The 27952-nt window shown below is 43.9% G+C and overlaps 2 protein-coding genes across 6 annotated transcripts in view; one reads left to right on the top strand and one right to left on the bottom strand.

The window, feature by feature from the left end:
• LOC106567511 (serine/threonine-protein kinase 10) overlaps positions 1 to 19153 on the top strand; it is a 46328-nt gene extending 27175 nt beyond the window's left edge. Inside the window, exons 7-19 of the mRNA XM_014136826.2 lie at positions 1619 to 1700; positions 5894 to 6031; positions 8789 to 9463; positions 11682 to 11812; positions 12657 to 12780; positions 13780 to 13959; positions 14045 to 14137; positions 14260 to 14389; positions 15084 to 15208; positions 15395 to 15583; positions 15988 to 16113; positions 16423 to 16536; positions 18406 to 19153. Of these exons, the coding sequence (XP_013992301.1) occupies positions 1619 to 1700; positions 5894 to 6031; positions 8789 to 9463; positions 11682 to 11812; positions 12657 to 12780; positions 13780 to 13959; positions 14045 to 14137; positions 14260 to 14389; positions 15084 to 15208; positions 15395 to 15583; positions 15988 to 16113; positions 16423 to 16536; positions 18406 to 18546 (2248 nt within the window). The 3' untranslated portion in view covers positions 18547 to 19153. The remainder of the gene's footprint in view (positions 1 to 1618; positions 1701 to 5893; positions 6032 to 8788; positions 9464 to 11681; positions 11813 to 12656; positions 12781 to 13779; positions 13960 to 14044; positions 14138 to 14259; positions 14390 to 15083; positions 15209 to 15394; positions 15584 to 15987; positions 16114 to 16422; positions 16537 to 18405) is intronic.
• A 2979-nt stretch (positions 19154 to 22132) lies between these two features.
• The window catches only part of LOC106567509 (SH3 and PX domain-containing protein 2B), a 92422-nt gene continuing 86602 nt past the window's right edge, over positions 22133 to 27952 (bottom strand). For all 5 annotated transcript variants that reach the window (XM_014136822.2, XM_014136823.2, XM_014136824.2 and 2 more), the window contains 3 exons: positions 27149 to 27195; positions 26858 to 26983; positions 22133 to 26672 (listed from right to left, as the gene is read on the bottom strand). In XM_014136822.2, the coding sequence (XP_013992297.2) occupies positions 25677 to 26672; positions 26858 to 26983; positions 27149 to 27195 (1169 nt within the window). In that variant the 3' untranslated portion in view covers positions 22133 to 25676. The remainder of the gene's footprint in view (positions 26673 to 26857; positions 26984 to 27148; positions 27196 to 27952) is intronic.

Raw genomic sequence — 27952 nt, 5'->3', positions numbered from 1 at the left:
TTGTATCTCAGAGCCATTTGCATTGCTTGTTATAGTTTAATGTTAACTAGCTAGCTAACATTGAACCTATTTGGTTAGCTTTAGCCACCTGCATATTTATACTCAAGCATTTCATGGATGGTGGCTAGCTATGACAATCTGTTTGTACTGTAGCTATGGGTTGGGATTGTGGATCATTGTTTAGCTAGCTACATGTCTAAACAAAAGACTCCACTTCGCAAGAGAATGATTACATGACCCATCAAGTTAGCCAGGTGTGTCTAGGGGTGATTACGGCCCTCTATTGTATTTCATGAACATGTGGACATGTCTAGACAATAGTGATCCAACCACTTAGCTAGATGTGGCTGGGGGGTGGTTATAGAATTGATTTCAGTGTCTGGGTAAGCATGATATAATAATTATAAAATATGTATACAATATCTTTATATTGACACGTTCAAAGTCAGATTAGGATCTAGGCCAATGACTAGATAGTGTATTTTTACTTGGGGCTAAAGGTTAAGAGGGTGTGAACGATGCTGAGTAAGTGTAGACAAAGAAGAGCTCTCCAGTAGCTGTACCAAAACATTCAACGGCCATTTTCTCAAAAGTTGAGTTACAAGTTTATCAACTTTCAAAGCAGAATTACTTCCCCATTGTTCCTCAACTGCAGTGTACGCTATACCATTTTCTAGTCTCTCTACTTTTATCCAATGTAAAAAAAACCTAAAAAAACATGATTTTGAAATGTTGCTACATAGGACCGAATCTAGGTGGTGGGTCAAATATTGTTGTTACAGTGGATTCAAATTGATTTAATTGTCCTATTTTTTTTTTTTGGTCAACGATCTACAGAAGTGATCTTGATTTAGATAAGTATCCAATACAGTGATTAGTTGTCTTTCTGGGTGAGTTTTCCACACCTGGTTTGTGTTATGTTTGTCCATTTTATTATTTTCTAAATTCTTCACGCTCTATCAAATTGGTTGTTGATCATTGCTAGACAACAATTTTCAGATCTTGCCATAGATTTTCAAGCAGATTTAAGTCAATTTTGCTTAGTAACAGTTTTAACTGTCTTCTTGGTAAGCAAATCATGTATATTTGGCCTTGTGTTTTAGGTTATTGTCCTGCTGATGGGTGAATTCATTTTGCCTGTGCTTAGCTCCATTCCCTTTAAAAAATTTATCCTGAAAAAACTCCCCAGTCCATAAGGATTACAAATACACCCATAGCATGACGCAGCCACCAATATGTTTGCAAATATGAAGAGTAGTTCTCCGTAATATGTTGTATTGGATTTGCCCCAAACAGTTTTTTGTCCTGGATACAAAGTGCTATTTGCCAATTGTTTGGGCAGTATCACTTTAGAACCTTGATGCAAACAGGATGCATATTTTGGAATAATTTTTTTATTCTGTACAGGCTTCCTTTTCACTCTGTCAATTATATTAATATTGTGGTGTAACTACAATGTTGATCCATGCTCAGTTTTATCCTATCACAGCCATTAAACTCTGAGTCTGTTCTGTTATAGCCTCAGCTTGTCAAGATGTTGTGTAGTGAAAAATACCACCACCCTATCTCCCTCTTTCTGTCTTCCTTTGATTAATGTTCCCGGAATTCTGTGTTTAAGGTCACAGGAGTTTAAGGATTTCCTGAAAAAGTCGTTGGATAAGAATCCGGAGAGTCGGCCAAACGCAGCCCAGCTCCTGGAGGTAAGACGGTCACACTATACTCTAGCTCGGCCTCTTTGATGTATGAGGACGGTTTTCCCTTATCTCATTCTTCACAGGTCCATGTTCTTATCCTCCCAAACATCAGCTTTTTCAGACACGAGGAATAGGGAGATGATACAATGGGCAAATGAGCAGTAACATACAGAGGGCATTTTGGAGCTGGAGGGAGAAAGAGAGCACAAGGAAATAAGAGATGAGGCGTCTATTAAAATGCAGAACCCACTACTTCCTGTCTGGGTTTGAAAGCAGGGGGGATTGCTAGCAATTTGTATTACTGTTTCCAGTGAATGGCTGAATGGCACTTTGGGATTTTTTTCTCCATATTCTGGACAATTACAGGGGCCGAGTATCCTGGCCAAAAGCCTGCTGGGAGTTTAAAGAGCACCGGAGAGCGACAGGAGTGGTCACGTTCGGTGCCACACTGTAGGTTTTGATCTCTATCATACCACTGCTGTTTTTAACTCCAGCGAGATGGCGTTGATGGGAATGAGACGCCTTGAACAGCAGCCAACAGCACCCGCTGTGGCTTATTGGCATGCATTGTGACACGGGGAGGAGGCCTTGGGGGTTACTTGGTCTGTGGATCACTCATTGATTGAGATTGTTGGAAGTGTAGTTTATTTACATCCATTATTCCAGTCAACACTTGGACGGTGTCCATGTGCGATAGTATGTGTCAGGGGACAAACATAAGTCTAGTCAATGCGACTGTAGCTATTCCTCTCTCCTACTCTGTTATGTCCTGTCCATGGCCTCCTCATCCCATGTGGGGGAATGTTGTATACATGTTGTCTACACAACCACATGATGAAGTATCATAATTCACCACAGCCGTGACCATTGGGCCCTAACTACAGATTTAGGATCAGATTACCAAAACCCAAATCCCAACGTTAACCATTAGGAAGAACAAACAATAACTTGCCCTGGACCAGAGGTTAAGAATAACTTCACCTAACTCCAGCCATTCTGTGCCGGCCATGTGGTTCACATTGAAGCATTTCAGACCAGCCGTCCAGACCAGACCAGCCCCTCCCTGACAAACATCTGAGGGAGCTGTTAAGCTGGGCTGAGCCACGGCTGGATCAAACATGGCTGGGAACTAATGCTGGTCCGTTTGCTTTCTTCACCCAGTGAACATTTTGCTTAGTGTAGCAGTGTTGGTCCAGGCTCAGTTTTCATAGTAAATCTGTTGAAGCTGGAGGGGCAGAGTAAAGTCTGAGTAGGAGTGCTGATCTCGGCTCAGCCTTGCCTTTTTTTCATAATGAATGTACATTACATAGACGAGGGAACTGATCCTAGATCAGCACTCCTACTCCAAGATGCTTTATGAATACTAGCCCTGAGTTGTGACCCTCCTTTGTGAGACAGGGCATGGGGAGAGGGTCTCATGGGGTCTCCGAGGTGCTGCGGTGTGATATGTGTTGAATCAACTGAATTACCACTACCTCCCAGAAAAGGATTCACTGTTTAGTTGAGCCGGAAACCAAACCTGTGTTTTTTTTATAACGGTGATAGAGCTAGCTTCCATGTATACCCAGGAAGTGTTGCTGCAACGTTCCAAAGAGTGTCTGAATTAGAGGTCGACCGATTAATCGGAATGGCCGATTTCAAGTTTTCATAACAATCGGTATTTAAAAAAAAAAATAAATAACTTTTTACACCTTTATTTGACTAGGCAAGTCAGTTAAGAACATTCTTATTTTCATTGACGGTCTAGGAACGGTGGGTTAACTGCCTTGTTCAGGGGCAGAATGACAGATTTTTACCTTGTCAGCTCGGGGATTCAATCTTGCAACCTAACGGTTAACTAGTCCAACGCTCTAACCACCTGCTTTACATTGCACTCCACGAGGAGCCTGCCTGTTATGCGAATGCAGTAAGAAGCCAAGGTAAGTTGCTAGCTAGCATTAAACCTATTAAAAAAAAAAAAATCTATCAATCATAATCACTAGTTAACTACACATGGTTGATGATATTACTAGTTTATCTAGCCTGTCCTGCGTTGCATATAATCGATGCGGTGCGCATTCGTGAAAAAGGACTGTCATTGCTCCAATGTGTACCTAACCATATACATCAATGTCTTTCTTAAAATCAATACACAAGTATATATTTTTAAAGCTGCATATTTAGCTAAAAGAAATCCAGGTTACCAGGCAATATTAACCAGGTGAAATTGTGTCACTTCTCTTGCGTTCATTGCATGCAGAGTCAGGGTATATGCAACAGTTTGAGCCGCCTGGCTCGTTGCGAACTAATTTGCCAGAATTTTACGTAATTATGACGTAACATTGTGCAATGTAACGGGAATATTTAGACTTAGGGATGCCACCCGTTAAATAAAATACGGAACGGTTCCGTATTTCACTGAAAGAAAAAACGTTTTGTTTTCGAGAGTTTCCGAATTCGACCATATTAATGACCTAAGGCTCGTATTTCTGTGTGTTTATTATATTATAATTAAGTCTATGATTTGATATTTGATAGAGCAGTCTGACTGAACGGTGGTAGGCACCAGCAGGCTCGTAAGCATTCATTCAAACAGCACTCGTGCGTTTTGCCAGCAGCTCTTCGCAATGCTTCAAGCATTGCGCTGTTTATGACTTCAAGCCTATCAACTCCCAAGATTAGACTGGTGTGACCGATGTGAAATGGCTAGCTAGTTAGCGGTGTGTGCGCTAATAGCGTTTCAAACGTCACTCGCTCTGAGACTTGGAGTAGTTGTTCCCCTTGCTCTGCATGGGTAACGCTGCTTCAAGGGTGGCTGTTGCCGACGTGTTCCTGGTTCGAGCCCAGGTAGGAGCGAGGACCGGGACGGAAGCTATACTGTTAACACTGGCAATACTAAAGTGCCTATAAGAACATCCAATAGTCAAAGGTGTATGAAATACAAATCGTATAGAGAGAAATAGTCCTATAATTCCTATGACTACAACCTAAAACTTCTTACCTGGGAATATTGAAGACTCATGCTAAAAGGAACCACCAGCTTTCATATGTTCTCATGTTCTGAGCAAGGCACTTAAACGTTAGCTTTCTTACATGGCACATATTGCACTTTTACTTTCTTCACCAACACTTTGTTTTTGCATTATTTAAAACAAATTGAACATGTTTCATTATTTATTTGAGGCTAAATTGATTTTATTGATCTATTATATTAAGTTAAAATAAGTGTTCATTCAGTATTGTTGTAATTGTCATTATTACAAATAAACCAAAAAAATGGGCCGTTTTAAAAATTACTTTTTTTATTTTTTTTTATTTTTTTTTAATGTTTATTTTTTTTTTTTTTATATTTTTTGTATTTATTTTTTTATAAAAAAAAAAAATTGGTATCGGCTTTTTTTTTGGGTCCTCCAGTAATCGGTATCGGCGTTGAAAAATCATAATCGGTTGACCTCTAGGCTGAATCAGTTCTGTTGGAGTGCCAGTGAGCCAAGTCCATAAGTCTTAGTGAGGTGTTTCAAATGCGTCTCACTGCTTTCCTTGATACTCCAGACACTGCGTTGTGGTGTTCAAGTGCAGCACTTTGCCTGGGTGTTTTTCCTCTCCTGTGTGATGGCTGGCACTCTGCTTTCCCTGAGTCATTGTTGACTTGATGCATTTTCTGTCATTGGAGAAGTTTAAAGCTATCGCTAATGCTATCCACACGGATGGAGGCAGCCCAGAGGGTCCCTTTCTGCCTCAGCCACACTCCTGTCACTTGCCTACCTGCCTGTGCCAGCTGGGCCAATTAAATTAGCCATTGTTCAAATCACCTGAATAATGGATGCTTGCTCTTTTATTTTTGCTGCACTTCAATTTTCACAGCCTTGTTTGTGGCTGTCAAATTATCCCCTCTCAAGCCTGCTCCTATTATTACGCTAATTAAATGATTCTTATTACGTTTTTTGCCCTGTCTTTTCTAGGAACTTGGTATTATAAACACATGAGGATTTGGGGTTATCTTCATTGTTTCATCAGGTTGAGCTCATACCCTGGCCTCATGGATGGTTGCTACTGTTTCTACTGTTTAGAAACGGCCATGAGTAGATACAGGTGGCAGATTAAGTTTCTCTCTCCTGTGAAAGTACCTTTTTCCCCTGTTTGCTTTCTATGCCCCTGTCAATCAAGTGTTGTTCTATGGGTGTAACATGGTTGTCCTGACCTCCTCCCTGTGCCCCCAGCACCCCTTTGTCTGCTCGGTGAAGACCAACAGACCCTTGCGAGAGCTGGTTGCCGAGGCGAAGGCTGAAGTCATGGAGGAAATCGAGGACAATCGAGAGGAAGGAGAGGAGGACACCGCTGAGCTCTCAGTCCCAGTGGTAAGACCCTTCTACTGCTCTCTCTCTCTCCTTTCCCGCATTCCTTTTATCCTATATCCTTCTCTCTTACAATGAACTTTCACATCTGTTCTTAGCAGTGGCGTTTTCCTATTGTTTCCTGAAGTTCTCGTTTCACGTAGGCCTCAAAGTAGTTTGGCTTATACAACCAAGACATATTCTGTTTAGCAGTCATTGTGGATGTGATATTGTGATATGTACATAGCCGAATTAAAGTACAGTACATCTACTTTTGGAATTTTCTATGTCTGACTTTTCTTTTGATAGTTTCTGCTAGCGTGCCCCACACCCCAGAATCTGCAGGTTCCTGTGTATGTGTGTGTGGTCTAGACTAGGGTTTCCCAAACTCGGTCCTGGTGTCCCCCCACCCTGGCTACATGTTTTGGTTTTGCCCTAGCACTACACAGCTGATTCAAATAATCAAAGTTTGATGATGATTATTTGAATCAGCTGTGTAGTGCTAGAGGGGGGGGAACAGGGGGCCCCCCCAGGACGGAGATTGGGAAACCCTGGTGTTGACTAAGCAGGGCAGCGCTCTCTAAAGTGTGGGGGTGTTTCTGTGGTGTTCGGATCGCCCACTGAGATGGGGGCGGAGGACATGCACACACTTCTCACTGAGAGGATAGAACACACACACTGAAGCACATTCTGCAGACGCTGATAGTCACACACTCCCTGGACGACCTCAAACTCCAGCTGCCATGGTCATTATGTCCCTGACGAGGACTCCATATGGTCTTTCTACTATTCAAACACAGATTAAGCCTAGTCCTGGACTAATGGAGAATCTCCATTTTTGAACATGGGTTTGAATTCAGGATTAGGCTTAATCTGCGTCCGGGAAATCGCCCCTAAAACATCTACTAATCAAACGCCTCCAGTTAACAGTTTTTTTCAGGTTGAGAGTAATGGGTTTATTGTACATGAATGTATGGGGGGACTGGATTAGAAAGTGAGGGGAGATCAGAGGGCACTAAATCACTGGTGCTCAAACAAAGAAACAGAATTTGGAACACTTGCTTTCACACACCCAGTTACCCACCGTTAAAAATGGATGCTGTTTGTTGTCCTGTACACTGGCACAAATATCACTTTACCACCTCTTGGGGGACTTCATTATTTAAAGTTTGACATGGTTCCTTTTCCACAGACATGACCCTTAGGTAAGCATATACACTTGCCTTTAAACTGTATGTTTTCCTAATCAAACAGTACTGAAGTTGGACATTTAGATTGGTAGGATTGTTTCTAGGTGATAATGAGTCATTCATAACTGTTATGTGATATGGACCGGAGGTCATTTCAGGTCAGTCATTTTGGATGGACCATAGCGGTCTTCATTATTGCTTCCCTTAGAGCATCAGTATAGTCAGCGGTCTGTCCTGTCCTCTTGCATTATAGCTACTGCTGACCCGCAGTCAAGAGATCAGCATGTTTCATTCCTGCGCTCACCTGATGGAAAACCCCCGCACACAACAAGTTGCCCAGGTGATAAAAAAAAAAAAGAAAATCACAAAAATGTAAGGAATTCCAGTAAGCCTAAAACTGATCTTTCTGGTTCATCCCCATTGTCTAAGTGAAAGACGGACAATTGATGGCAGCCGGGCTAGTTGAGCCTGATTTGTTGTCCCATTAGGCAGAGCATTAGCCTGGCCAAATGGGACGGGGCCGGGCGCATAGGTGTAGGCCACAGTTGATCAGAGTGATACAGCGTGTCAGATCGCTACTGTTTTAGATTTGTAGGCTGCCACAACATTTCTGTAAAGAGTTTTTGCTTTTGTCGGGAGTGAGTTATTATCCTGTTCGCTAAAATAATACTGGCGTGAAGTGAAGAGTGCGTGCTGCTTTCTATAGATGTGCACATGCCAGACCCGCAATTTCCGTAAATCTTTTGGTTCTCTCACACACACACACACACACACACACACACACACACACACACACACACCCTGCAGTACTCTGGTGAGAAAGACATTGGCTACAAGTTGTGTGCGAGTTGACGAATTATGAGGCAAGGCCATCTAAAAAAAAACAGTAAGACTACTTTGTCCCTGTTTTCAACACTTTTGTGTAATTTTGTATTAAACCGAATCTAAAGTGGTGGGGTTCTGCCCCACCTAATTGAAAAGTACTGGGGGCGAATGCCTGCTCGCCACACGTTTGCTGGCGGCCCTGAAACACACAGAGCGTAGCAGTGGGTGTATTGGCGGAGAGGTTGTAAACATTTATCTCAGGGCCTGGGGAGCAGCCAGCCAGGTCTCTCCAACTGTGTTTTTAGAGTTCTTTTAGAAAGGCTGGCCCCGGTTGTAAAGGTGGCTGATGACCATTGTTAACTTAACGCTCCGAGACCGCTCTCTGCATGTGAGCCACGGGACATCAACAGGATCTGCACCTGTTGTTATTATTAGTGTGTTATTACTGATTACATACTTTATCTCCAGTGCGCAGGAGAGGTAAGTTTTGTAGGTAGGAGTTTAGAAAGGAACCTCTGCATTGCTACAGACAGTACCACTAAAGGTCAACGCTGCAGATCTACTGCAATATGAAGCCAAGAGAACTTGAGCATTAGGAATAAGACCATCAAGCATTAAGGCTAAGTCCATTTCATTTGGCTCGTATTAGAAGGATTACTTTCAACATTGGCGCTGAAGGTGCTTCTGGGGAAAAGGTGTGAAAAAAGGCACCCGTGTTGAAATGCTTTGTCACTGCCGCACATAAGTGTTCCTCTCCTCTCCCCAGCCTCCAGGCAAGGACCCGTCTCAAACCAGTCAGACCAGTCTACAAGGGGACAATGCCCCAGACACACTCACCAAAACCCCCATGGGGGCCGAGGCCAAACCCCTTGTGAGACCTTCCCGCACGAGGGATGGCCAGCTGATTGACCAACAGCTCCCTGATGAGGGCATCAGCATTGTGGACTCTGACAAGCCCGAGAGCGAGACCTCTGGCAAGGCCTTCTCCAGCTCCGACTCGGGCATTGAGGATGGGAAGAGCACCTCGGATGAGGGCAAGCCTGTGGACACCCATCTGACAGAGAACCCGGCCCTGCTGGCACAGCCCGAGATGGTACCAAAAATGCCCCAAAGCCAGTTGGTGGTGAAGGGAGGAAGCGGTAGCATGGCCAGTGGGGAGGTGCCTGTGATTGGGGGAAAAGGGCCCACCACCCCTACCCCAGACCTCACACCTTTGATCGGGCTGAACGGCAGCATGAGGAGGGGGCCTTCGAAAAGGGAGAGTGTCTCCGTAGGTGCTAACATGGACAACCTGATGGCCCACCACAACGCCAATGGCATGATCTCCAAGAGGTACTCTGATGTGGGCAACGTGTCTGCTTCTGAGAGCATGGACATCAGCCTCAACCTGTCAGGAGACATGTCTGTCAACAAGGATGATGGATCCCTCTGCCCCAGGGTGGTGAGTAACACCATGTTTAATGTCACATTTCCAATGATTTTCCTAGTGTTTTTACTAAAAAACCTCAGACTTTCGTATTTCCACGGCCCGGCTCCAGTGACTCTCTGGGCCATGGTCTCGGCAGACCTGCTCTGGCTTGGGACCAAGGCAAGACCACTGGGATATTTTGGGCAACATTTTACATAACAATGGCTAGCTGTGAGGCCTCCCGGGTGGCGCAGTTGTCTAAGGCACTGCATCACTACAGACCAGGGTTCGATCCCAGGCTGTGTCGCAGTCGGCCACGACTGCATAATTGGACCAGTGTCGTCCGGGCAGGTGCATGTTCATTAATTGTTTATGGTTCATTGAACAAGCATGGGAAACGGTGTTTAAACCGTTTACAGTGAAGATCTGTGAAGTTATTTGGATTTTTACGAGTTTATATATAGTGTATAATGTTTGACTAAAACATAATAATTTCAAACCTTGCTAACATTTGAGTATGATCACATCTCCATTATGCATGGGAATACTTGTGAATACATTTCTTTATTTAAAATCACTTGGAGTTGATTTCCTGGTGTTTTTACGGTCTTATGTCTAAGAAAAAAATTGTATTTTCCTTTGCTCAGAAAACTTAGTGAGCCAAATAAAACCACCCGCGGGCCATCAGTTGGGCAGCCCTGTCCGAGGGTGTGAGCTCACAACAAAGAACAGCTTGTCTTAAACTACCCCTAACCTGCATTCATACATGCACTTGTCAATGAGTCAAACTCCACTGAAATAAGCTGATTATGTTCAAAGAATTATGGCAAAAGCTTCATTTCTAGCAGAAGAGGCTCTGAGATGGAATCAAACTGATGTTCTCTAGAAAATGGACACATCCCTTCCTTTAATAACGAGTCTGTTTGCGCTAATAGAATTCCATTTTCCATCCATTATGACCAATGGCTCTTTGTTTTGAGCTCTATTCAGTATTGTGGATGTCATTTCTATACAGCCATTGTTGCTGGGGGAGCTTCTGGTTGTTTATGGACTGGCCATCACTGGAAATCTATTCATTGGACTTGTGTCCCATTTGTGATATGTATTTTTCCAGAACAGATTATTCAGCAGTTAATTTTCCGCTGGGCTAGATGAATGGGAGATCTATGTTAGACCCAGTAACAGTGTGAGGCTATATACATGAACTGGGCATGTCAGGAAAACCAGGGCTTTATGAATGGAGCTGTATGAGAGAACACAGATCAAGGGAGGGAGGCTAGGCCCCATCTGAGCTGTTGCTGCAGTACAAACACCTGTGCCCTCAGAGCACACTGGATGTGTGCTCAACTTGTTCACATACATTATGCACCGATGTCATCACTCTCGCTCGCGCGCACACACACACACGTCATCGGACACAGTGTCTGTCGAAGGTTTAGAAAAATGGCTACAGCAGGACATGTTTACTTACAGTACCTTCTCTGGTGAGAGACGTACAGGGAGCGGTGTTTGTTCAGCTGGCCCCTTACATTTTCACTTTTCATCAATAGGATGATCATTATCTCCACGAAAAAGCCCTTAAAGTGGCCATGTCACCCAGGGGTTGTGCTACTTTTCCTGGGCAGAGACTGGTGTGGTTCTGTCCCAGTGACCAGTAAGAACCAGTGTTGAGTCTCTGTTTCTGTACTGGGGGATGAGAGCTCTGTTGTCAGAGAGAATCCAACTTCCTGCATGGCACTCCCTCCCTGTACAACAGAGCAGGGTAATTATAGAGGACCGGCCCAGCAGGATCACCCTGTCTTAGGGACCATACACACACGCACCAAATGTTGATCTGCAGTTCGTTCGGCATAGTGTGTTTTTAGGGACCACCCGCTGTAGAATTGGTTTGCAAATTACTGCCGGCACCCTGTTTAGAATTGCTAAGTGCCCTCGGCCGGCAAACTCTGACGGTGTGTCCATGCCTTTCCACTACTGCTTTTTCCTGTCAACTGGCAGGCAGACTATGTACAGTGCTCTCCAAACACCACCTTCTCCTTTAAAGACACACTAGTGTGTTGTCGTCATGTATCATGCCAAGGAAACCAAACATGAAGTGGACTGAAAGTCCCTATTTATTTATTTATTTATATATATATATATATATAATTGTCCTAATGGTAAAAATAACACTGCTGCAGTCACTCAATCGTGGTACTGTATTGTGACACTAAACACACACTGTGCCCCTTAATAACTCTGTCTCCTCCAGGACTCTCGTTTCTCCAGTAAGACGTTGAAGCGCACCAGGAAGTTTGTCATTGACGGCTTGGAGGTCAGCGTGACCACATCCAAGATCATCGGCGATGATGAGAAGAAAGATGAAGAGATGAGGTTTCTCAGGCAAGTCACACTGCTTCCTTGAAAACCCTTTGTTATCTCCCTGAATCAAGGTCAGGAAAAGGGGCCGGGTCTACTCCTCTCTGTATAAAACAGGATCTTTGGGATACTGAGAGTTGTTGAGTGCCTGGGGTGGTGTTCAGATGTCCTAATTTGGCCATCCTGGTCTGGTCTTTGCCCTTTGAGGTCGTGTGAACAACATAGCATGGAACATACTCTTTCTGTGAATGAAAAGGAAGGATTGTGATAAGTTCCTAACAGTGATAAGATATTCAGTATACCAGTAAACAATGTATACCAGTCACTGGTTTCGATATGGGCCAAATATTTCACTCTTTTGCATGAACATGTACGAGTCCCTAAACCGCCCCAATTTGACAACAAATAATTGAAACTTGGTAGAGGATTCTGAAACGTCATGAGTTAAAGATCTGGAGCTAAGTGTGCAGTCATTGCCATCTAGTGGTGATCATTTGACACCACACTCTGTTGGTTCAGGCAGTGTCATAGACTGGTGATGACTCGCACACTTACTACCTGATAGTCAGATTCCTCTAAAAACTGTAAGCTTTTGTTTTCACTGTGATGGAGGGAGCAAGGCTTCCCGTGAACTCTCCTCTCTTATCTCCATGGAGAGAATATATTCCCCAGTCTGTCTTCTGATACCAGAGGCAATTGTCTCATGGTGCTCAGAACTGATTCAGTGTAAATTGTTTTGACTATTATATCTTTCATGTGGAATTATTTGCCTCCAACTGTTTTTACTCCAAGGCAATGTCATCTCCCTCAGATTGTCTGAAAGTCTGTGAAGGTCAAGACCGTAAGAATATTTGAACTGTGTGTGCAGGCGTCAGGAGCTCCGGGATCTGCGGCTGCTGCAGAAGGAGGAGCACCGTGCTCAAGCGTTACTGAACACAAAGCTGGACGCTCAGAAGGAGCAGATGCAGCGACGCTTCGACCAGGAGATGAACGTAGGTCTAGACACACCCACACACACTGACAAAAACAGTCACACTATAGTCTTGCATCGGGTTGGATACCCACGGCTGTTAATAAAAAAATAAAATTCCCCATGGTTGGGTTTGCAAGAATTTTCAGATATGAAAATGGGGTCGTGGACGAAAAAAAGTTTTGGGGAAACCCTGGCCTAAACTTGTAGCCTGAATTTAATTGATGCGTCTTGCTGACAATGGGACCCTTTTTGTCAAAGGAAAAGTTGGGACAACTGAAAAGGAGCTGAGATTTTAAACCTAAGTGAATGGTTGAATTAGCTATATTTAGACTCGGATCGGCTCTCGGAACAATTCTATGCTGGTGGGTCGGGTTGCGTAGAAAATCTGTCCTGATATCGGGTGGGGTTCGTAATTGATGTGGCCGGCGCGGGGTTGGTGTGCACTGATAGAGGCCTCGACTTAACAATGGTCTCTTTTTTTGTATCTACGCCCACTAATGTAAAAAAATACCAGAATTCCTCCAATCCACACCAACACCATAATATCTCTCTTCCTCTGTTTATGGAAGGACAGAACCCCTGAATTAACTCGAACACTCATGTCATATCAGCATCCCTTTGGATAGCTGTCTGGTTAAGGGAATCCCTTTTCCACAACCCTCCCCTTGCCAAAAGAGAGAACACATGTTACATCGGTCTATGAACAAGTAGGGGATATCCTCTCTGCAGAGGAGGCTGGTGGGAGGACGGGCTCATTGGAATGGAATAAATGGAACGGAGTCAAACGCATGAAATATATGGAAACCACGTTCCAGCCATTACAATGAGCCCGTCCTCCTACAGCTCCTCCCACCAGCCTCCTGTCTCTCTATCCTTTTTGACATTTTCCAAACCTTCCCAGTTTTGTGTTCTCCCCCCTCCTTAGCCCACCAGGATCATGGCTACTTATGATATAAATATGGCGATAGGTTTATTTCTTGGTGAACATGTTTTAATTCCTTCTCTCTGCTCCTCTCAGGCGAAGAAGAAGTACTATGACACGGAGCTGGAGAGCCTGGAGAAGAACCAGAAGCAGACCATCGAGAAGATGGAGACGGACCACGCCGTTAAGCTCAGGGACGAGACCAAACGCATCCGCTCCGAACAGGACCGTGACTACAACAAGTTCCAGGATCAGATGAAGCGCAACAAAAAAGAGGTGTGAGGAAGTGCTTGTGGACGGTGAGCATAAAAATGAAAGGAGTGTTTTATTAAGTCCATACGTTTTACAATTGTCTTTCCAGATGAAGAATGAGATTGAGAAGCTCCCCAGAAAGTCTCGGAAAGACAGCATGAAACAGAGCATGAACACCTTTACACAGATGAAACAAACTGAGGTAAACACAAGCTGCTTTCTTTATCGCTCCACCGCTGACCTCTAAATCCACTTAACATGCTAATGGTAGCTAGCTATAATCACATATTAACGTCTCATCACTGCCTGTTTCCTCTGGTTTAGGAGCAGAACTTCCTGTCGGCCCAGAAGAACCACCTGGACACGACGCTGAAGAGGATAATCTCGGAGAACAAGAGGGAGATCTCCGAGACGGAGAGGAAGTGTCTCAACAAGAAGCAGCACCTTGTCAGAGGTACAAGCATCAGTCACACTGGATGGCTGGGTGCCATCAACACTGTTGTCAGAAACTGTTAGCTGCTGCTCTGGGAGGGGTCTAGTAACTCCCTGAGATCTGTTAAAGGGATGGTTTGAGATTGTCAGTTTCTACTTACCCAGAGAGATGAACTCTGTGCAGTTTGAAGGATGCACATTGAAGGTAGTTTCAGGAGCCATTGCTAACTTCCATTAGCGCAATGACTGGAAGTCTACATGAGGCAGCTAGCAATGTCTCCAGAAACAACCTTTAACTTCCTTCAAACTGCATAGCGAGGACACAACGTTTTTATCCATGAGTTCATCTGACTCTGGGTAAGTAGAAAAAAAGGGCTTCATTGCCTAAATCTCAAACTTTCCCTGTAAAGTACACCTTTGATCTCTGTTTAAGCCCTCAACTTTTAACAAATGCTTACTTAGTGTTTATGATCTTTCCCCTGAGATATTATTGTACTATTGTACTATACTATTGTAAAGTGGTTGTTCCACTGGATATTATAGGTGAATGCACCAATTTGTAAGTCGCTCTGGATAAGAGCGTCTGCTAAATGACTAAAATGTAAATGTAAATGTAGATATATTTTTATCTCTGACTTGAGAGAATCTTTCTCTTCTTCCAACTGCTTTCCAAACTATTTTCATTCACTGGCTGTCTCCACTTTTTGTAACCTCAGACAGGGAAGCTACTATCTGGGACCTAGAGGAGAAGAACCTTCATGAGAAGCACCAGTTACTGAAACAGCAGCTAAAAGACCAGTACTTCCTCCAACGGCACCAGCTGCTCAAGAAGCATGAGAAGGTATAGCAAACCCTATCTGTGTGGCTGGGAAAGGAACCTACTCCGGTTATCGGGGTTAAAACTTGTATGCTCAGCTAATATCCTCAAACAACCCCTTACCTTTGCATAGTGTGTGTGTGCGCGCACTTATCTCTCTCTCTGTGTGTGTGTGTGTGTGCGCATCCTCACACATGACGTTCTCCCTAGGAACAAGAGCAGATGCAGTGCTACAACCAGCGGATGATTGAGCTGCTGAAGGCCCGGCAGCAGCAGGAGAAGGGTCGCCTGCCCAAGATCCAGCGCAGCGAGGGCAAGACCCGCATGGTCATGTTCAAGAAGAGCCTCCGCATCAACTCCACGGGCAGCGTGCCAGATGAGCGCGAGAAGATCAAACAGGTACCAGACAACTCCAGAACGGCCTGGCGTGGGGGGACGCGGGACGACGACTGGGTGTGAATGGACGAGAAAATCAAACATGTAGGGGTGTTGCTATATGGGATGGGGGGTAGAGAGAGGCAAGACGGTCAAATAGATGAGCGCTGACGTCTCTTCAAGCGGTCAGAAAACACGTGCAGTGGTTAGCTAGAAAAATGGTAATATCATACTCGTATCACAGAACTGTATCAGGCCTAAGTGGTGTAAACGAATCCCTCATCCCCATCTCTCTCCCTCTCGTGTGTGTGTGTGTGTGTGTGTGTGTGTGTGTGTGTGTGTGTGTGTGTGTGTGTGTGTGTGTGTGTGTGTGTGTGTGTGTGTGTGTGTGTGTGTGTGTGTGTGTGTGTGTGTGTGTGTCTCCCCAGTTTGCCCAGCAGGAGGACAAGCGTCAGAAGGCTGAGCGGCTGCACCTGCAGCAGAAGCATGAGCACCAGATGAGGGACATGGTGAGCCAGTGTGAGGGCAACGTCAGGGAGCTCCAGCAGCTACAGGTGACCACAGTACATCAAACTCTCTCTGAATAATGTCCATCTATATATCTTTATCTTATTTGACCCTGGGTGTCAAACCCTTGCACATCATTTTTGTCCTGAGCACACCCGCCAGCCTGAAAGCTGGCGGGTGTGATGAGAATGTGATGAGAACCTATCTGCATTAGAATGCCTGCATGTATGTGGCATAATGTACAATAATAGGAAAATCCCCAAATTCAGTAGGTTTGTAAAGTAGGGAAATAAGTTCCACAGGTGCTCCATGAATAGTGTTATGTAATGACTGACTGCATTGTGGTGTGAGCGCAGAATGAGAAGTGCCACCTGCTCATTGAGAACGAGACTCAGAGACTCAAGTCTCTGGATGAGCAGCACAACCACCATCTCAAGGAGTGGAGGGAGCAGCTCAAGCCTAGGAAGAAGGTACGCGGCCATACCGTTGACATTGAAAAGTTAACATTGGGTGTCATTTTCACTAGGCCTCAAAGCACTTTACGTTTAGATTGATGTCCATTACTGTTGCCATTATTGTAAGACAAGATTTAAAGTCCTACTCCAGTATTCTTTTCACCTTTTTATTTCTAACTTAATTTACTTAACAAATGGTATAGCTTAATAAGTGGTCCAGGTATGACATGGCACAACTCCTTGAATGGCCTTCCCCTTGACATTTGCAGTTGTCAAAAAAACAAACATTTTTGCACCGTTTAAAGGGGCAATTTTCAGTTGCAACATCAATTTTTGGATTTATTTTTGGATTTATGAATTAGTCATATCTATCATTCACACACTAGGGATGTAACGCTTCGGTCCCGATTTCAAACATTTAATATACGACTGAATCGTTCCATGGACCCCAAACCGACTCAATTGTAGCATGTATTGGTCCGAAAATGTATTCAAATGTTACAAATCGTCGATTCACTCTTTTAAAAAAAAAAAAAATGGTTGCTCATATTGCTTTCTACCTTCCAAAAATGTCACAAAAGATGGGATAACGGAGTCCTCTCCTTCAGTGTCGAAATAAGTATTTAACTGTTGACAGTCATCAATCTACAAGTCATTTTGCATGCCGAATAACCCCAGGGAATATCAGTAGCCTAGTCAAATTGCGCACTGTGCCCAGTTTTGCACAGGCGTCCTGTTCTTGATCGTGCATATCTGCGCCGCACCTTCAGCATTAAAATGCTAAAAATTACTTTCGCGATATTAGGCTTTTAGTTGTGACAACCAATGTAATTTACTAGGGTATTGCTATGCGCTGATGAAAAATAGCCTTTTACCGGAATTAAAAGATACCGTAGACACAACTCTCGTCTGACTATATGCTACCGGCTGAAAGGGGCTTACAATATTTTGATCAGGTTCACCATCAGCAATAGTTTTGGTAGTTTTGCTTTAAACAATCGGTGTATATGGTCATTTTTAGACAAAGTTGCTAATTTCATAATGACTACAGCAATCACTTTGCGAGGTGCAAAGCAGGAGGACAAAGAAAGCTCACTAAACTTTCAAACAGTCAAAACCATTAGATTTTTGTTGGGGGAGGTGATCCAAAGTTGTGCTATATATTCATTGGCGACGTCATAGCTAATTTGTAAATGATAAATATTGATGCGTTATTAGCTCTAACACTTAATCTGTTAAAATGACAAGTGGATGATGGTGATATCAGAACCAAAGTGGGGGGACAAAAAACATGCTACATCCCCTCTAATCTGATAGTGGGGTGGTAGATGCCGTCTCCTTTGTCTCAAGTGCCTACATAGTACATACATAATTTACACACACGTCAGCTCAGGCAGATCCTGCTCATGAGCTCCATCAGCAGCAGATTTGAATTTAGAATGGAAAATGAATGTGTTTATGCAAGACAATATTAGTGCGTCGTGACAAACCGAATCACATTGATTCATTCGCTAATCAAAACAAATCGCACCGTTTCAAACTAAAACCCCAAATTCTAAGCTTGTTTTACTTCGTTTGTAAACATGCTGTCTAGCCTCAAATACTTAACTATAATTTGGGTATCTTGGATGGTCAGTCCTGGCATCCATAGCTCGGTCTGTGAATTTGAGTGGTTATTTCTCCAGGCCCACCCCCCAGCATTTTACCAAAACAGAGGTGGGAGTATACGTTATTGTTTCAACTGAGGCTTGCCCCTTTAAGTTTGTGTACGGACTCTATTTAGTCTTGGGATATCGTTTTTCAGCAGAAAGTTGAAAATGGCTGGAGAGCGTTTTAAAGTGTCTTTCTCTACCCATCTCTCTCTCCCTCCCCCCTCTCTCCCAGGCTCTGGAAGAGGAGCTGACCCAGAGGAAGAGGGATCAGGAGGTGTTCTTTAAGATGAGTGAGAACTCTGAGTGCCTGAGCCCCAGCTCCCCAAACAAACTCACCAAGTTCCTCCCTTACTCTGAGTCCTCTACCACGTAGACTGGCATCTCACCCCCTCCAAACACCCTACCCCCTTATCCCACACCATGCCCAAAAGGACCACTCAGCTGCCTCAGTCCTCCTGAACTTTTCTTTCATTTTTAAGGAATAGTTATGTTTTAAGTCCTGTTTATAAGATTTTATCATTTTATTAACCCAAGATGGCAAAGCTTGGTCATATTTTCTTTGAGGATTGTCTTTAACTCCACGTGCATCAGGCTGCTTGATAGATGGGGTGTTCTTCATCCATGCAGTGTTTCTTTTTTCCTTCCTATTAATATTGCCTACAGCACCAAATTGACTCAGATCCCCATTGGTTTATTGTCTACCCAATAAGCATGAGACTAACCTATAGTTAGAAGGGTGTGGTGGGGAGATATATCCCAAAGAGGGTCAGCTGAGGAGCAATGTGGAACATAAGAAAAAAATGTACTTCAGACAATGCTGTGTTGTTGGGAGCCAATGAAAACGCACTTTTGTTTCACTGCAATATCGGTCTTCTTCCAAAGAGTTTCTCGCTTAATGAACACACCCAAGTATGGCGCACATAAACTCAGCAAAAAAAAGAAAAGTCCTCTCACTGTCAACTGCGTTTATTTTCAGCAAACTTCACATGTAAATATTTCTATGAACATAAGCTTAAACAACTGAGACATAAACTGAACAAGTTCCACAGACATGTGTCTAACAGAAATTGAATAATGTGTCTTCGAACAAAGGCGCGGGGCAAAATAAAAAGTAAGTCAGTAACTGGTGTGGCTACCAGCTGCATTTAGTACTGTAGTGCATCTCCTCATGGACTGTACCAGATTTGCCAGTTCTTGCTGTGAGATGTTATCCCACTCTTTCACCAAGGCACCTGCAAGTTCCCGGACATTTCTGGGGGGAAAGGCCATAGCCTTCACCCTCTGATCCAACAGGTCCCAGAAGTGCACAATGGGATTGAAATCCGGGCTCTTCACTGGCCATGGCAGAACATTGAAATTCCCGTCTTGCAGGAAATCACGCACATAAGGAGTAGAATGGCTGGTGGCATTGTCATGCTGGAGGGTCATGTCAGGAAGGGTACCACATGAGGGAGGAGGATGTCTTCCCTGTAACGCACAGAGTTGAGATTGCCTGCAATGACAAGCTCAGTCCGATGATGCTGTGACACACCGCCCCAGACCATGATGGACCCTCCACCTCCAAATAGATCCCACTCCAGAGCACATGCCTCGCTGTAACTCTCATTCCTTTGACGAAAAACGCGAATCCGACCATCGCCATTGGTGAGACAAAACCACGACTCGTCAGTGAAGAGCACTTTTTGCCAGTCCTGTCTGGTCCAGCAACGGTGGGTTTGTGCCCATAGGTGACGTTGTTGCCTGTGATGTCTGGTGAGGACCTGCCTTACAACAGGCCTACAAGCCCTCAGCCCTGCTTCTCTCTCAGCCTATTGCAGACAGTCTGAGCACTGATGGAGGGATTGTGTGTTCCTGGTGTAACTCGGGCATTTCTTGTTGCCATCCTGTACCTGTCCCGCAGGTGTGATGTTCGGATGTACCGATCCTGTGCAGGTGGTGTTACACGTGGTCTGCCACTGCGAGGACAATCAGCTGTCCTGTCTCCCTGTAGCGCTGTCTTAGGTGTCTCACAGTACGGACATTGCAATTTATTGCCCTGGCCACATCTGCAGTCCTCATGCCTCCTTGCAGCATGCCTAAGGCACGTTCACGCAGATGAGCAGGGACCCTGGGCATCTTTCTTTTGGTGTTTTTCCAGAGTCAGTAGAAAGGCCTCTTTAGTGTCCTAAGTTTTCAGAACTGTGACCTTAATTGCTGTTAGTGTCTTAACGATCGTTCCACAGGTGCATGTTCATTGAACAAGCATGTTTAAACCCTTTACAGTGAAGATCTGTGAAGTTATTTGGATTTTTACGAATTATCTTTGAAAGACAGGGTCCTGAAAAAGGGACGTTTCTTTTTTGCTGAGTCTATATCTAGTTGCCAAATTTTATTTTTTCACATTTCTTTATTACTTTACAAAGATCGGCACAGAGCATGATCTTCAGAATTCACTTTTTTTCTGTTAACACTGAATTAATGGAATTCCCACTGAAATCAGTTTCACTGTAAGTCGCTTTGGATAAAAGCATCTGCTAAATGGCATATTGTATTATATATTAACTTAAAATTGCATTAAAATGCTCAGATAATTTGCCCTTGTTTTGATCAGAATAGAGCCCTAGTTTTACATTTTGATGAGATGAGCTTAAACACTCAATGAATACAGAAGTCAGGGAAAAGTTATTTGTAGTCCAATTTATTTTTGTTTTAATTCAAGGGTTGAAGAAAATTAGTTTTTTTTTTTTTAGTTGATTGTGTTCATGTCTCTGAAATGTTTTTCTGTGCTGCATTTTTACTGTAAGGCAATACTAGCACACTGGATGGGAACTAACAAAGGCAAAGTGGAATACTGTCTTTGTAGGAATCTTAAGAGATAAAGTTTTACATTTAAGTGTATTGGGGTTATTTTCCATTGTTGATATTAAATGTACTGTCTGCTAACGAAAGTGCAATATGTCATTTTTCCTCCACCAAATGTGCCTTTCTTTGCACTGAGAGGAGTATACTAAATTATGAGGTAGTGCATCAGAGCTATTTTGCAGTTAATATGTATCCAGCTGCTTTTGAAAATGGGGCTTGTTTTCTTGACCAATTAGACCTGTTAGATCACTGGAGGCCCGAGTGTCTGGGTTTTCGCTCTTCCCTTCTACTTGATTGATAAATGAAGGTCACTGATTAGTAAGGAACTCCCAACACCTGGTTGTCTAAGTCTTAATTGAAAGGAAAAGCCAGCAGAAACTAGGCCCTCCACGGAACGGGTTCCACAGCGCTGTGTTAATCTACAGTAATCTGGTCAACTATCAGGTACAGCTACTCTCTCAAGATGTATTTTAATTTGTTTGTTTTTCTCTCTTCTGTTGTCATTTGCAATGACTGTCTTTTTCTGTCTGTTTCCCTTTTTTTAAAAGTTTATTTTGTAAGGGGTGTGAGTGAATGACTGTTCAGCAGAAGGAACCACTGTTGTACATGAGTCTAATAAATGCAAACGTTCTAATGTCTACGCTTGTTCTCAAGTAAGGGCTCAATTCTCGCAGAGCCGCAATGGCCGACACCCGCATAAAACTGTCAAATCCACGTGGCCCCCGGCTTTATACCTAAAGCGTACATTGCCATTGGCTGCACAGAGTTGCATTAAGAGAAATCCCATGCAGCCTTGTTTATTAGTTGGAACATTGGAATGTGATCTGTAAGTTAAACATCGATTAGGCTGATTTAGAAATCCTCATTTTGTTGACTGATTTTCAATTTGAGCGTCATTTCTATATAGCCTACACTTACCTTGCTCTGAACTTCTAAAGCAAGTGGGATGGGTGTGGCTTCATGACAATGAAGAGCAGCTGCTCAACCGATTTGACAGCCCCAATGCAGTTACACCGACAAAACATTGAGTGTCTGCTATCAGCGGTTAACTCTTGATCTGGGTTGCATCCGTTTCCTCAAAATAAAGGAACATTTCCAAGGAAAACCAAGATACCATGTAACATTTAATGTTTATTGACTTAATATGAAAGAGAACCATGAGGGGGAAATACACAAGTATAACGAATACATTACAGGACTAAGATGGGATATGCGCAATATGTCAGCGGGAAAGGTGTTTATGTTGCATATCTCAAAGAATAAAGAACGAGCAGTTTCTTGTATAAATTCATTTTCAAATTAAATTGACCAGTTTGGGGTAAAGCAATAACAAGACAATCCATACTGTTTTATTGTAGTGTTCACATCCCTGTGTGTATCTCCTTATGCTTCAGTAACCAAACTGTAGAATGCATGTCTTTCCAACCCATACCCTAACCCAATCTAGGTTTCACTCACATTCCACTAACTATCAGGTCTTACTCCATGAGTTGACACTAGTGTTGATCATTACAAATCTGACATTATGAATATCATTACTTGTGTACTATGCACACTGGCCAAAGATGGAAAACTATAAGTTACTCATGATTTCAATGCTGGTTAGGGACCTGACACACAGCATTGGACCTAGTATGTTAACATGAGAAGATTTGAGGGGGATGGGAAAAACATGGTATCAAAGCAACTAGGAGCAGAATCAGATCAACCATAGTCTGAGATTCTCCAATTAACCTGAGCTACAGGCACTCCCAGCCTTGTCAGTGCGTCTCCTAGGAGACCAACCCTCTTTCTCCATGGCCCAGTTTCCCAGAAGCATCTTAAGGGTAAGTTTGTTAGAACCTTCATAGTAGGCATAGTTACTAGTCGCACTTAAATGCTTGTTAGGCCTATTTACCGACTGCCTCACACCACTTGAACAGCCAAGTGCATCGTTGCATGCTTTTAAAAAAAAGTGTCCTTCCACGTCAATTTATACACAAGACTTCCGCTAAACATACCATCAATGGATTTTTATCCATCTCTGTGACCACCGATAACATCAGAACTTCAAATAGGCTACAAAGTGGGCAATGTCTGCAATTGTAACAAAATATGCTTCAAATGAAAACCAAGATGACTGTATAAGTGAGTATACACTACATTTGCATATTTCATTTCAATCCTATTTAAATCAATTTCATGTTCTATTTATCTAATTGTAGGCTACTGTCTGCAATTTCCATATATGTATGTGTAGGACCATTAATTATCTGTGACGTAATGCATTATTAACAGGTAACCATTATAATAAGCCGCCTCCATCTTTGCTGCCATAGGCGATTTCTCCAGGAGCTGATCTGTCGTCCAGTATTGTGACATAATTATATTAAGGTCAAATTTGAATGGAGAAGGCGCTTCTCTAGGATCCGCTATCCTCCTTTCGAACCTAATAGTATCGACACATGCTCCAATGACGCACTTGGTGAAAGTTCTCTCTGCGTGGTGTTTTGGGAAACGCATGTTACTACTTCGGCTGTAGGAACAATGCATCATTAAGTTCCAACTATGGCAAAACAGGCCCAGGCCTGGCAAGAGGTGAAAAGTAAACAAAAAGAAAGTGACAGCTGACATTACTTCATTCTGGAAGTACGATTAAAAATAACTATTTTGCTAAGTCTGTGCTTGAACCAGTCAAACACTAATGTAAATGTTTTTTTATAATGATCACACTATGTACTTTATATTTGAGCACCTTTTTATGAGATCCAGTAACGCTGTATTTATTATTATTATTATTATTATTGCACAAATCAATTCTCTCTCATTTAGGGGCTGTATTGATAATGGTAGACCTACAGTTTATGAAATCAATAGGTTTTCCACCTATTGTACTATGAACACCAGGGAAAGGGTCCATTTCATTTCAATGAAGTCCATCCTGAAAGGAGTTGGACTCCAACCCTGGTATACAATACAGCTCCCAACGTCTTGCAGCAACTTTGAGTGTTTTAAAACATGGCTAAGGCTTTCAATTGTACATTCTATACTTCCTCTCCATCGGTCTATTGAGCCAGGGGTTCCCAAGCTTTTTAACTGGACATTTCTGACAAGTTATAAATACCTCTAAGGAATGCAATGACTGACAGGACAAGAGAAACTGATGATGCACTGCCTAATTTTAAAATTGCACCTTGTGCCTTCTCCTATTACAATGTTCAAGAGTGAGTTGAAAGACAGGTGCCCCTCCCCCCAGTGTTAATATTTTAGTACTTGAAAGCCAATGTCCTCTTGAACTCCCATTGCAGCCTTCAGTGTAGGAGGGGTGTTCTTTGAGGAATTTTGAGTATCCATGGCCTTCTGCCTTAGGCTTTGTTTTGGCTGTTTTGTCTTGTGAATTATCTCAGCCAGTATTCACAAAGAATCTGAGTAGGAGTGTTGATCTAGAATCAGGTACCCCCTATCTATGTAATCGTATTCATTATGATCTAAAAGGCAAAACTGATCTTAAATCAGCACTCCTAGCCTGAGATGCTTTGTGAAGAGGGACCCATTTTCCAAATGCTTTGCACTGTCAGTTATGACTCCACTGAAGCATCTTTTGATATACTGAGAAACTAACTAGCTAAATTGCATATATTTAAGCTTGACGCACAATATTATAGAAGGCTTGGAAAGACATTCATCTGTTCTATTACAAAGCTTGTGATAACATTACTGTATCATATTACATTATAGGCTTGTTGAGTAACATATGGCACAAAAGGTGAACAGAGGAACATTTGCTTGTTACGGATTTTATGCTTAGTAATTTGTAACGAGGATAAAAAGTACAAAAAAAGAGAACTAAACAATATGCAAAACAAAAAACATTGCTGGTTCATTCTTGCTAAACAAATGGAATTTAACAAAGTAACACATCTCAATTAAAAAGGTATGTATAAATAAAAGCTAATTAAATACAATTAGTAATATATTTTTTATTAAAAAGGCCAACAGAACCTGGTACCTAGGGTTTCTTGGTCAGGTAATTGGAGGGGATCCAGCCCTCTTTCATTGGCCCTTCTCCTAGATTTTTACAAAACCACCAGCCGCTGCTGTTCCGCTCCATCACCTCGAACACGGTGCCCTCCTTGAAGCCACCCATCTGATCGTCACCCTCAAAGTCCGCCACGGCCAAGAACAGCTCCTCTTTACTGGGATCCTTGATCAGAGGAGGCAACTTATCCCTCGGAGGGCCTGGTTTCTCAATCTTAACCAGGGGCTTTGGGGCCACGGGCACTTTTGCCTTGGGCTCCCCCTTGTCCTTGTCTTTAGGCGGGGGCAGCATGAAGGCCTTGGGTTTAGGGGGAGGTGGTCTGCTGAGCTGGGGGGGGAGCAGTCTTGGTGTCTGGGAGCTCTTTCAGGGGAGCTTTGGTTTCTGTAGGGCTGCATGGCTCAGAGGTCTTTTTGGGTGGAGGGGGTCGCTTAGGGAGGACGGCTGGCCTCCCTGGAGGTTCTTTGTGGAGGGGAACAGCGGGTTTGGGGACATCCTGGCTCACTTGTCCGTGGCCGTTTTGCTGCTTGGGGGGGAACTTGGGCTCGTCGCTGGCCTTGCCATTGAGAGCATTGGGGGCCGGGGGCATCTTGGGGAGTGCATTGAGAGGGGGGCTGTTGGGACGTGGCATGTTTGGGAGAACATTATTAGGAGGGGGTATCTTGGGGGGGTACATTACCAGGAGGCATCTTGGGTAAAGCATTATTAGGGGGGAGGTTGGGCGGCGGCATCTTGGGGAGAGTGTTGCTAGGGCCATTGTTGGGAGCAGCGCCGTTTTGCTGGCTTGGCTCTGCTGATCCAGAGCCTGGTTCAGTTGGCTTTGAAGGCTTCAGCTTGCTCCTCAGGTTGGTGATATCCAGCTTGTTCTCAGCTGGCGGTTCTGGCTTGGCAGCTGGGACGGGTTTGGGCCGGACTACGGGTTTAGGCTTCATGAACAGTGCAGGGCCGTTGGCCTCTGGTTTCTCCTCCGGTGGATCAGGCATGGGCTTGGGTGGTTGCTTAGCCACAGGTTTCAGGTTGAACTTCTTCACCTCCTTGGCAGAGACCTTGTGGCCACACTCCAGACCCATCTCATTCTTCAAATGCAGAGGTTTGTTCGTGACCTCTCTTTTGGGCTCGGGGGGCTTGTCTGGCTTGAAGGGGGCAGCTTTGGAGGTGAGCAGGGGCATGATGACCCCTGGAGCAGGGGTTTTCAGAGGCAAGGGTTTGGATAGGTCTGGCCTGGGTTTCTCCACAGTAATCTCAATGTCCGTGCTCTTGTTGATGGACTCCCTGCGGGGTGGCAGGGCTGGCTTCTCCTCAGCCGGTGGGGCAGACGGGGCTGGGGGCAGGGGCCCGGAGAAAGCAGATGCCGCCTTACTGGCACTGGACTTCCAGTCCCTGAGCTTGGGCCGGGCTATGGACTCGCTCCCCGCCGTGGGCTCGTCTGGCAGCGGTTTGGACCAGCTGTCCTCTTGCCCCGCACCGCTAGCAGTGCCATCCTCCAGCTTCAGCTGGACCAAGTCGTTGGGCAGAGGTACAAGGAAGTTGGGGCGCGGGGTCAAGCTGGTCTTCTTGTATTTGTCGATGAAGGTGATAGGGGCCCAGCCCTCTTTGTCTTCAATCTGAATGTACCACCAGCCACTGGAGTTCTTCTCTATCACCTGAAAAACAGAAACGGGATGAGTGAGAATTCAAGGAATCAGGAATCAATACACAGCATTTTGAGGGGAAGCAGTTAAAATGCCCTTCCATTCAATCAAAAACGGTTCTCTGGGTGGGATTTGGTAGGCTGTTCACATTCAAGCAATAACCATCTACCAATGTGTTGAGATGTGACGAGTCTCACCTCCACTTTGACCCCAGCCTGGAAGCTGATGCCGTCGGGGATGGTGGTCTGGAAGTCTGCGATGGTATAGAACTCCTCCTCCACCTGAGGAGGGGTGGGCGGCTTGGGCAGGTTCTGCCCCCTCGGCTAAATGGAGGGAGGGTGTGAAGAAAGAGTAAGTCAGTATCAGGTTTTGACTTGTGGCAGGTCAACACATCAAAACAATGCAAAACTAATTTAGTCAAATGTCTTTGTTAATGAGTGCTGTTGGCGTCTCATTGTGCGGTTAACTGGTTGGAGCGGGGTACTTACGATGGTGAGATCCCTGCGTGGAGGTGGTCTCTGTCTAGCCCCTTGTTCTGTAGGGGAAAAGGCAGATGAAACCTTATCACAGCACACCCCATCAGTCTCAAAACACTGCCTGCATTGACATCAACTGCTCATAGGAGGAGATATTAGTTCCAGACAGAGGGGAAACAAAGGGCTTTATTCAATCTGAAAAGATTCCTAAATTTGGAAGGTAATGATTGCACTGACATAAGCAGCGTTTACCGTGGATGCAGTCTCCGCTAAAGTGGGAATATTGCCTTTAAATTTCAACCACACTGTAAAGGTGAACTTCTGCCATACAGATTGAATAGAGCGAGATTACTAACTGGGCACACCGTCATTTCAATGTGGACATTTTGTTAATATTTGGTTGAGGTGTTGATCTATGACATTTCAACCATAATTCAGCAACTCAAAGACAGCCAGAAGTTTGCTGAATGTGTTTTCACTATGCTTTCATCCATCTAAAAGCACAATCAAATTCCAAAAGAAAAACAATACCTGATTATTGTTTTTTTGGGGGGGGGGGTTAGTTGTCTTCTAAATGTCTTATCACTAGGGCTGTGAGGTCATAAAAGTTTGGATGATGATAATTACGAAAACCCATGACAAATGGTCATGGGTTTCCGTAATAACCGTTTGAATAGCAAAAAATATAAAATAGACACTTTCTCCTGACCGCATGTGCTGCCATAGAAATAGAATGAATAGAACTGGTGTCCCCATTTTAAGTCAATGATTGCATAAGGGGTGGACTGCTGGCCATTTCGAGTGTACCCTTATCAA

Source organism: Salmo salar, chromosome ssa13 (genome assembly GCF_905237065.1).
Source record: "Salmo salar chromosome ssa13, Ssal_v3.1, whole genome shotgun sequence".
In the NCBI taxonomy this organism is placed as follows: Eukaryota; Metazoa; Chordata; class Actinopteri; order Salmoniformes; family Salmonidae; genus Salmo; species Salmo salar.
Note: the sequence above shows the minus strand (reverse complement) of the source record. Positions and strands in the feature narration are given on the sequence as shown.